The 10,172-nt window shown below is 47.9% G+C and overlaps 1 protein-coding gene across 1 annotated transcript in view; it reads left to right on the top strand.

Annotated features, from left to right (window-relative positions):
- The first annotated feature begins 9,570 nt into the window (after positions 1-9,570).
- Positions 9,571-10,172, top strand: part of ELL2 (elongation factor for RNA polymerase II 2) — a 227,552-nt gene continuing 226,950 nt past the window's right edge. Inside the window, exon 1 of the mRNA XM_029572992.1 lies at positions 9,571-9,780. Coding sequence (XP_029428852.1) covers positions 9,649-9,780 — 132 coding nt within the window. The 5' untranslated portion in view covers positions 9,571-9,648. The remainder of the gene's footprint in view (positions 9,781-10,172) is intronic.

The following is a 10,172-nucleotide window of genomic DNA, read 5'->3' as shown; positions in this document are numbered from 1 at the left end:
CCGAGAAACGAACTGGAGCCGCCAGCGGTACAGCAGTCTTTAAAGTTACTTCCTGTAACTGACCTTCATTGCTGGAAGTAGCGCCTTGGGTCTTCTGTGTGTGCAGCTGATGAAACGCTGAAGTGAGTTTCTCCAAAGCGTCTTGCTGTTCAGAAATGCGCAGGGCCAGGCTCGGTATGGCCTGCAGGGCATTGAGCTGTGCCGGATCCATGGAGTTAGCAATCTGTTATTGTTTGTAAGGGTTTTGGGTGGACCCCTGGACTCTGTGGCAGATGAGCACGCCCACAGGGGGAAGTCCCGTGAGGGGCCACAGGTCAGGCTCAGCTTTAGGACACACACACAGTTAGATCTTTTATTAGACAGTATTGGTGAGCCACCAGAGGTGGCGATAGTGAGCTGGAGAATAGCCCAGCTGGGCTTGTAGTCCCTCAGGCTCTGGAACAGCGATCCCATAATGGCTGTGCTGTAGTGGAGAGAAACTGATATCGTGAGTAAAAGCAGTATAAGCAAGTTTGCTTACCGTAAACGATGTTTCCGTAGATAGCAGGATGAATTAGCCATGCTGTTATGGGATCTGTCAATCAGGCCCGGGAGGCGGAGCTTGTCAAAGCAGAGAACAGAGCTTTGCTCTCTGCGGCTGCGCATGTGTTCCCGCGCAGGAAAGTAACGGAATCTCCTCAGTCTGTGATTAAGCTGTATTGTAGTCGAAGACTTGGTGACTGCCAGGGAGGAGGGTGGGTCAGCATGGCTAATTCATCCTGCTATCTACGGAAACATCATTTACAGTAAGCAAACTTGCTTTTTCCCATCGATAGCAGGGCTGAATTAGCCATGCTGTTATGGGAGTCCCAAGCTCTTCATCACGTCAGCAGTGATATAAGTGTTTGGACTTGATCTTTGACAGTGTGGCAGTCACTGTTTGTTGGAGGATAGAGAGTGCAGTATTGCTTGCCCTATCTTGGCATCAGTGGCTGCTTGCTGGTCAAGGCAGTAATGAGATGTGAAGGTATGCAGTGATGACCATGTAGCTGCCTTGCAAATGTCTATGGGTTGCACCTCGTTCAAGTGTGCTAAGGAGGTTGCTACTGCTCTAACTTAGTGAGCTTTAGGAGTAGATTGTAAATGTAAATTTTGTTTGTCATAGCAGAATTTTATGCACTGTGCTATCCAACTGGAGATGGTGCGTTTAGCCACTGGTAATCCAGGTGCCTTCGGGTCGAAGGAGACAAAGAGTTGAGAAACACGGGAGTCCGAGTTCGTTCTTTCTTTGTAGTGTGTTAAAGCTCTTTTACAATCCAGTGTGTGCAGTAGTTTTTCCCTATCGTTTGCATGAGGTTTAGGGAAAAATATTGGTAATTCCATTGTCTGATTGAGATGGAATGGGGTAACTACTTTCGGTAGGAAGGATGGGTGAGTTCATAGAACTACCTTCTGTTGATGAAATTGCAAGTACGGAGGATAATGGACCAGAGCTTGTAACTCGCTAACTCTTCGTGCTGAAGTTACTGCAACCAGGAATACCACCTTCCAGGTGAGGTATTTAATGTGTGCCGAGTCCATGGGTTCAAAAGGATAAAGCATGAGCTGTTCCAGAACTATATTGAGGTTCCATGGAACTGGAGGTTTGGATACCGGAGGACGAATGTGTGTTAAACCCTTCATGAAACGAGTCAGCAATGGGTGATTGGATATAGGAATGTCATTGATTGGTCTATGATAGGCGCCTATGGCGCTGAGGTGAACTCTGATGGATGATGTTGCTAGACCAGCTACATATAGTGTGTGAAGATAATCAATGAGCAATTCCGGGGAGCAGTCCAATGGTGGTACACCGTTGGAAGTGCACCAGGCAGAGTAGCGTTTCCATTTATAGCTATAATTTTTCCTGGTTGAGAGTTTCCTTGATTGTAATAAAATGAATTGTGCTGAAGTGGAAACTCCTTGTTCTGTCAGAAGGAGCCTTTCAATCTCCAGCTGTCAAGTGTAGAGATGAATGTAGCGGGTGTAGTAGTATTCCTTGATCTTGACTGAGAAGATCTTGACGATTCGGTAATAGAATTGGATACTTGATGGATAGTCAAAGTAGGAAACTGTACCATGGTTGCCTCGGCCATGCCGGGGCTATGAGTATCAGTTGAGCTTTGTCCGCTATGCACTTCTGAATTGTTCTTGTTATGAGAGGTATGGGAGGAAAGGCATACAGAAGGCCTGTCGTCCAGGGAATGAGGAAGGCATCTTGAGCGATCCTGAATTGGCTTGGTCTTATCGAGCAGAATTTGGGAACTTGAGAATTGATCTCTGTTGCAAAGAGATCTATGGAAGGTGTCCCCCACTGCAGAAATATGTCCTGTACTATTTCTGTATTGAGTGTCCATTCGTGGGGATGAAAGATGCGACTTAGCCTGTCCGCTCTTGTGTTTGCAACTCCCGGTAGGTAAGTTGCTTGGAGATGTATGCAATTCTTGTGAGCGTGTTCGAAGATTGCCAGGGTCTCCTTGCAGAGGGACCATGAGCCGGACCCTCCTTGTTTGTTGATGTAAAACATCGCTACTTGGTTGTCTGTGTAGATCATGACCCTGCTTTCCTTCAGGTGGTCTTGGAAGACTCGCAATGCATTGCGAATCGCTCTCAGTTCCAATAGATTTATTTGTAGATTCTGTTCTGAGGGTGACCATAACCCTTGGGTTTCGTAAATCTCGAGGTGAGCACTCCATCCCTTGCGAGATGCATCTGTGGTTAGAACTGCATTGTGAGATGGGGGGCTGAACAACGCTCCTTTGGACAGGGTGGAATCTAGGAGCCACCATGCTATATCTTTTTCCATTTCTGCGGTCAGCGATACCCTCTGCGTCAATGGTTGTGAATGCTGTTTCCATTGGCGCTTTAGACCACATTGTAAGCGTCTCATGTGTAACCTGGTGTTGGGAACCGTGAAGTTCGCCGCTGCCATGTGGCCCAGAATTACCAAGACTTGTCTTGCTGACGGCCTCTGAGTATGTTTCAAGGTGTGTAGAAGTTGACGGAAATGTGATATTCTGTCGACTGGAAGGTACGCTCTGTTGCACGTAGTATCCAGGCATGCGCCTATGAACTGCAACTGTTGAGTTGGTTGTAGGTGTGATTTCTGAAAGTTGATCACTAACCCTAGTTCTTGTAGACAGTGTATCACCCGATGGAGGTGATCCAGTAAGACGTTTGGAGTTGAGGCTAGTATGAGCCAATCGTCCAGATATGGAAAAATGGTTATACCTTGTTTCCTGAGATGAGCCACCACCACTATCATGCATTTGGTGAATACCCTGGGTGCAGCAGATAGCCCAAAGGGAAGAACTTTGTACTGGTAGTGTTGATGTCTGTAGCGAAAGCACAGGTAATGCCACGAGGATGGATGGATTGGGATGTGCGTGTAAGCATCCTTCAGGTCGATGGAGCACATCCAATCGTTGGTTTGAATGAGTGGAAGAATTGACTTCAACGATACCATTTGAATTTCTCCTTGGTGAGAAATTTGTTCAACTCCCTTAGGTCTAGTATGGGTCGAAGGCCCCCCGACTTCTTGGGTATGAGGAAGTACGGGGAATAAAATGCTGCTAAATTGGAGTGTGGGTGGATTTGTTGAATTGCTTGTTTGCGAAGTAAAGCAATTTCCTCCCCCAGTTGTGGATGGGAATTGTAAATCTTGAGTGTGGAAAGATGAGGCAATATGGGTTTTGTTACAAATTGGAGTTGGTAGCCTTGACGTACTATCTCCAGAACCCATTGATCCGATGTTATTCTTTCCCAGGATTTCAGGCAAGCACGAATTCTGCCTGGAGGAGCTTGATGTTGTGGTGGTGGCTGAGTAACTAAAAAGATGAAGTCGCTTTTGCTGCAGTAGTCGGCTGTTGTGCCTGCTGTCTCTGGTTACGTGGTTTACCTCTTCGTTGATTTGAGGTATTGTTTAGTGGAGCAGGACGCTGGTAGGCAGGGTATGACTGCGTACGAAAAGATTGATAAGATCTATAGGGTCTTCTGGCATATGGTTGCCTACGAGTAGATCCCACATAACGACGTGTAGTCGAGTAAATAGGATTTGATGTTAGCGATTGTACTGCTAGAGCTTCGTCTTTTAATTTACTTACTGCGTCCTGGAATTTCTCTCCGAACAGGTTATCTCCTGTACATGGGAGGTTTGTTAGTTTCATGTGTAAGTCTTCACATATCGAACATGAACGTAACCATGCTAGTCTGCGGGCTGCAATGGCTGTTGCAGATGCCCTGGATGATGTTTCATGTGCTTCGTAGATTGACCTCAAGAGGTGTTGAGAACACTCTTCCATGTCATGAAGAGGCTAAGATATATGTTCCGCAACGGAGGAATGTATACCTTTCATAGCTTGCATGCACTCATAGAGGTATTGTACCATGTAGAACTGATGTTGCATAATTCGTGCAGTTAACATTGAGTTATGGTATATTTTCCTGCCAAACTCATCTAAATATTTATCTTTCCCCGGTGGGAAAGTTGTATGCAACTTTGTTTTCTTGAACTTTTGCATCGCCGACTCTACTACAATTGATGCATGAGGCAATTGTAGTAGAGTGTATAGTGATGTTTTCTTCATATGAAATTTTATGTCTGTTTTCCTGGAAACGGCTGCTATAGTATAAGGGGCCTCCCAGGATTTTTGTAAGACTGAATGCAGGATATCTTGTGGTGGAAGAGATATCCTGGAAGAGTATCAAAAATCTTTAGAAGACCAAGGGTTTCTGCCCTAGGGTCTGTTTCTTTTTGGACGTCTAGATGTAGAATGGTACCCATTTTTTCTAGGAATTTTAGGTATGTAAGGTCTTCAGGAGGGGAATACGTCTCCTGTATGTGGTCCTGCAGATCTGAGAGACATCCCACCGATGATGCTGGGGATGTTTGTATTGAAGGAGAATCTAAAGATGTCTCATGGATATGAGTTGGCGAGGCTGGTTGGTTTATCATGGGAGATGTCGGTGGTTCTGCCGACTGCTCTTGATTAGACTGTGCTTTATGTTTCGTAGCATTGTCATCAGCAATATTAGTCATTTTGAATGATGATTGCAGCGTCTCGTAAAAGCCTGCTAAAGATTGAGACAGTTGAAAAAATGCTTCTCTTGTATGAGATGGCATTACCATATGACTGTCTTGTTGTTGATTGATACTTGTTTGAGGTGAAGTTGTAGGAACTTCCATATCTTTGTGTAGTCTATTGACTGAAGTATTCCTTAAATCTTCCGAATTTGAAGAGGTGTTAGAGGAAAATATTTGTACTATTTCTCTTTTTGAGCAGGCAGTAGGTTTACGAGATGATTTAGAAGTCGAAGGACTTATCTCCCATGTAGCACTCCTCTTTGGTAATTTATTTCGGTGGGAGTGACTTGAATACTTGTGATAGTCATCAGATGATGTATCAGTATCCATGGTTTCAGTGTATGGAGCAGAGCTGTGTGAAGGGTATCGTTTCCGCTTCAAGCTCGTTGTTAATCTTCTGATTGAATAATTATGGTTTTCACGCGCAGATTTTGATCTATGCGCTGAGTTAGATCTATGCGCGGATATGTGCTTACGCGCAGATGTAGAGTTATGCGCGGGTATGCGCGTATGCGCGATGGTCGACTTATGCGCACTTGTATATCTGTGCGCGGAAGCAGATTTATGCGCAGATGTAGATTTATGCGCATATATTTTTGATGCGGCGCACACATGGGTTATTGGTGCCAATGTGTTCGGCGCCGTGCGCATAAGTTTCTTAGTAGACGGCGCCGTACGCGCAAGTTTCTCCGGTGCCGTACACGCAGGTTTCTCTGGCACTGTACGCACAGGTTTCTCCGGCGCTGTGCGCGTAACTGATCCGCGCGGTGGTTTCTTCTGCGCCATGCGCGCCGGAAGCTGTAGGTTGTGCGCAGACTCTGTCCTCGGCGCCGATATGGGAGTCTGTGCAGACGGCGCCATAGGCGCAGAAGTCTTCGGCACGGAGGGTTCATCCTCCGATGAGGTATGTTGCGGCTCTATAGGCACTGGGGATTTTCGAGAACCCACTGGCCTTTGATTTTTTGCTTTCCCCTTACCTCCTAGAGTGGAGGACTTAGGATCAGATGGCAAAATTTTCTTTTTCGATGGAGCCGATGAAGTTAGCGGGCCAGGCGATGAATGAGCCTCCGATGGATCCCGGGAGGCAAAAAGTTCCTGAAGCCTATAGGCCCTTTGTTTTAATGCTCTAGGTGACATCTTAGAGCAAAACTCACAATTCTCTCTATTGTGATGTGGTCCGAGACATTGATAACATCGGTCGTGTCCGTCCGTGACCAACATTCTTTTCCCACATTGACAGGGTTTGAACCCCGGTTTTGACATTTTAATTCTATTTTTAAACTGAGGAGAAATCAGCTCCGCGTGCGATCCCGCTCGCGGAAAATCGAGAGGAATATCGAGTAAGAAAAGGGAAGTGATTATCCCCTTGTACAGGTCCTTGGTGAGACCTCACCTGGAGTATTGTGTTCAGTTCTGGAGACCGTATCTCCGAAGAGACAGAGACAAGATGGAGGCGGTCCAGAGAAGGGTGACCAAAAAGGTGGAAGGTCTTCATCAAATGACTTATGAGGAGAGATTGAAGAATCTAAATATGTACACCCTGGAGGAAAGGAGGAGCAGAGGTGATATGATACAGACTTTCAGATACTTGAAAGGTTTTAATGATCCAAAGACAACGACAAACCTTTTCCATAGGAAAAAAATCAGCAGAACCAGGGGTCACGATTTGAAGCTCCAGGGAGGAAGATTCAGAACCAATGTCAGGAAGTATTTCTTCACGGAGAGGGTGGTGGATGCCTGGAATGCCCTTCCGAAGGAAGTGGTGAAGACCAGAACTGTGAAGGACTTCAAAGTGGCATGGGATAAACACTGTGGATCCATAAAATCAAGAGGCCGTCAATAAAGAGTGGGTGGCTCGCCAGAATGACGGCTACTGCCTGGAGATAATACCCTTATTCAATAAACATACACATGGTTACTGTGACTCCAACATCGCTCTAAGCTACAACAGCAAGAGGAAATGTGGAAAAAAGGATTTGCACTCACAAAGTGGGGAGTAGCTGGCTTGTTACGGCGGTTACTACCCCAAACCAAATAAGCCTGATACTTCACTTTCAATGCATATCCAGCATAGCTCTCTGCTTCAACGGCAGGGGAGAAGAAAAAAGGATTCACACTCACAAAGCGGGGAGTAGCTGGCTTGTTACGGCGGTTACTACCCCAAACTAAATAAGCCTGATACTTCACTTTCAATGCATATCCTGCTTCAATGGCAGGGGAGAAGAAAAACTGATACTTCACACATATCCAGCATAGCTCTCTGCTTCAACAGCAGGGGAGAAGAAAAACAACCAATAAGGGCTGAAAAACACAGTCTGGGTAAAACAAATAAGCATGGGTGTAGCTTGCTTATTGCAGCGGTTACTTCCCCTACTACCCGTAACTAATCAAGCTTGATATTTCACTTGGTTGCAGCTCCATCACTGCTCTCTACATTAATGGTGGGGGTGGAAGGGAAATAGAACCAAAGAGCTAAGAGAAACAGATAAGTATGAGAAAAAAAATGTGTGAAGCTTGCTGGGCAGACTGGATGGGCCGTTTGGTCTTCTTCTGCCGTCATTTCTATGAAAAAACAGACTGAGGAGATTCCGTTACTTTCCTGCGCGGGAACACACGCGCAGCCGCAGAGAGCAAAGCTCTGTTCTCTGCTTTGACAAGCTCCGCCTCCCGGGCCTGATTGACAGATCCCATAACAGCATGGCTAATTCAGCCCTGCTATCGACGGGAAAATGCAGGGTTCAGGAATAGAGCCTCGTTGGTAATGTACTCATGTAGCAGTCTCTCAGTATGGAGCACAGGAGCTGAAGTAAAGGCAGGCCCTCGAGGAGCGAGTACCTGGTTCCAGGGAACAGCTCTGAGAGATGTAGATGGTAACTCACAGATGGTATAGGCAGCAGTGTCTTCCAGACAGAAGAGAAGTCCAGGTAGCGAGTCCAGGAACAAGGGCCCTCGAGGAGCGAGTACCCCAAATAGAGTAGTCCAATGGAGGCAGAGTAGCTAGGTACGGAGAGTGAATCCCATCCGTCGGAAATCTTGACCGAAAGATCACCTTGCTAATTCAATGGCTAGCAAATCACGTAGGCTATTTCTATCCTGGATGCATGATGTCATCACAAGGGGACGCCCCTGAGGTTTGCACCACTGAAGGTACTTGAAGCAGGGCCGCCCGGCGTGCGCGCCCTAAGGCAGCTGAACAGCATGGAGGGAGGCAGTGCCCAAGCCGGTCCGGGGACGCCAGAGAGGACGGCAGGCACATGCCGCGGCAGCCAAACGTCCGTCAACCGCAGGAGGAGTCGCCAGAGAGGTAAGGAGGGCGGAGTGGAGACGTCGGGCAGCGACGGTCGCAACAGTAAGTTACTAAGTGATCCTCACATCCACTAGCTACCCAGAAATCTACATTCCTAATAATCGAATTACCAGCTGACAGCCACCCTAACCCTTCCCTCCTGGACACTAGCCCTTGGAGACTCATCAGAAGTCTTCAGTTTTTCGAGGGATAGACTTCCTAGTAGGCAGCTGCCCTGCCACCAGAAGTCCGTCCTGCCAGTGAAAGTTCCAGCGACTGTTCTCTATAGGAAGGTCAAGTCATCAATGGAGGTGATTGGCTGTCTGTGCTTAGGGGTGGTTGGAGTGTTAAATCCACCACTGCATGTTTCAGGTCTTATCATGCATAGCTGCCAGTACTTAAGATGTTACATTTGTTTTGTCAGCTGAACTTGGAAGATGTTTCATTTTTTTGTGCTTCTTGCACCTGCATTGATTTTTTCTAGTGCATTTTTCTCTTTAGACGTTTCCCTCTCTCTCTGTCCAGGACATCTCCACTCTCATCACTAGACTGCCTCCTCCTCGCTTAGGCAGTATGAACCTAGAAAGAACTCTGGGCTAACAATGGGAGACATCATAGCGTCTCTTTTTAAAAAGGATCCGTCGAAATCATTTCATATGATTTAGTAAAGGATATTGGAAAGAAAGGCTCTGATGGCTGAATCAGCCAGAAAGCTGAAGAGTACGAGAGCATCGTGGGAACTACCCCCACTAGAGTTGCATGGAGCACGTGGCACTGGTGTGGCAGCCCCTGCAACTAGACTCCTCCTCCATACTCCTCCCCCTAGGGGGGAATTCTCAGACTTCCACCTAGTACCAGGTGGGGAAATGAAAATTGACACTAAACGGGTAAACCACCAACTGCAAGGGAAATGCCACCACCACCGCCAGATGCCCAGGAACAGCCAGCAGCCGACGTCACCCATGACGTCAAAAATGATTAATTCAACGTCGCGGCCCGACGTCAGCCCCTCTGCGACACCTCCCAATTTCCGAAATGAAGGCGAAGCGACCAGGTGGGGGCGCCGGCAAGCAGGCACCATTAGTACGGGGACTTCCTCCGTCTAATCCTCGAGGCCGGGTGGGCGGGGTCGGAGCCGGGCCGGAGCCAATCGGCAGCCGGGCCAGTGCTGGGAGGGGCGGCGCCGGCGCGAGGTGGCCGAGGGTTAGGGAGCTGGGTATATGAGCGGTTCTCGGGCGGATGGCAGGAGAGGGAGAGTAAGATGGCGGTGCTCGGTGAGGAAGGGAGGTACGGGCTATCCTGTGGGAGGCTGAGCCAGGACAACATCACCGTCTTGCACGTCAAGCTCACCGAGACCGCGCTGCGGGCGCTGGAGAACTACCAGAACACTAAGGTACGGCGGTGGAACAGCTGTCAAGAGAGTTGGGGGGAGGGGGGGCATTAGTCGTGGGGGGTCCAGCTGTCTTTCCTTCGGGGAGGTGCGAGGCCGGCGGCTCCCCCTCTTCCCTGGCAGGTGTGGGGGGGGGGGGTGTCAGCAATTTCCTGCCCGCTGGGGGTAGAGGTGTTCGGGGTTCGGCTGTGCTGGTTGGTGGGGAGGAGGTTCTCTGCTGTTTTCTCAGGGGAGTTTTTGTATTTGCTTAGAAATAAGTTTTTGGCTTTTTTTTTTTTGTTTGTTTGTTTTCCCCCGGCTCTTGTTGCCTACCAGATTCTTGTGTAGATCAGCCGGAAAGCTGAGCCAAACTCTACTTGGGGGGGGGGGAGGGGAGATGGGAGATTTCTGCTGAG

Source organism: Rhinatrema bivittatum, chromosome 1 (assembly GCF_901001135.1).
Source record: "Rhinatrema bivittatum chromosome 1, aRhiBiv1.1, whole genome shotgun sequence".
Classification (NCBI taxonomy): domain Eukaryota; kingdom Metazoa; phylum Chordata; class Amphibia; order Gymnophiona; family Rhinatrematidae; genus Rhinatrema; species Rhinatrema bivittatum.
This window is presented reverse-complemented; position numbering and strand designations above follow the sequence as displayed.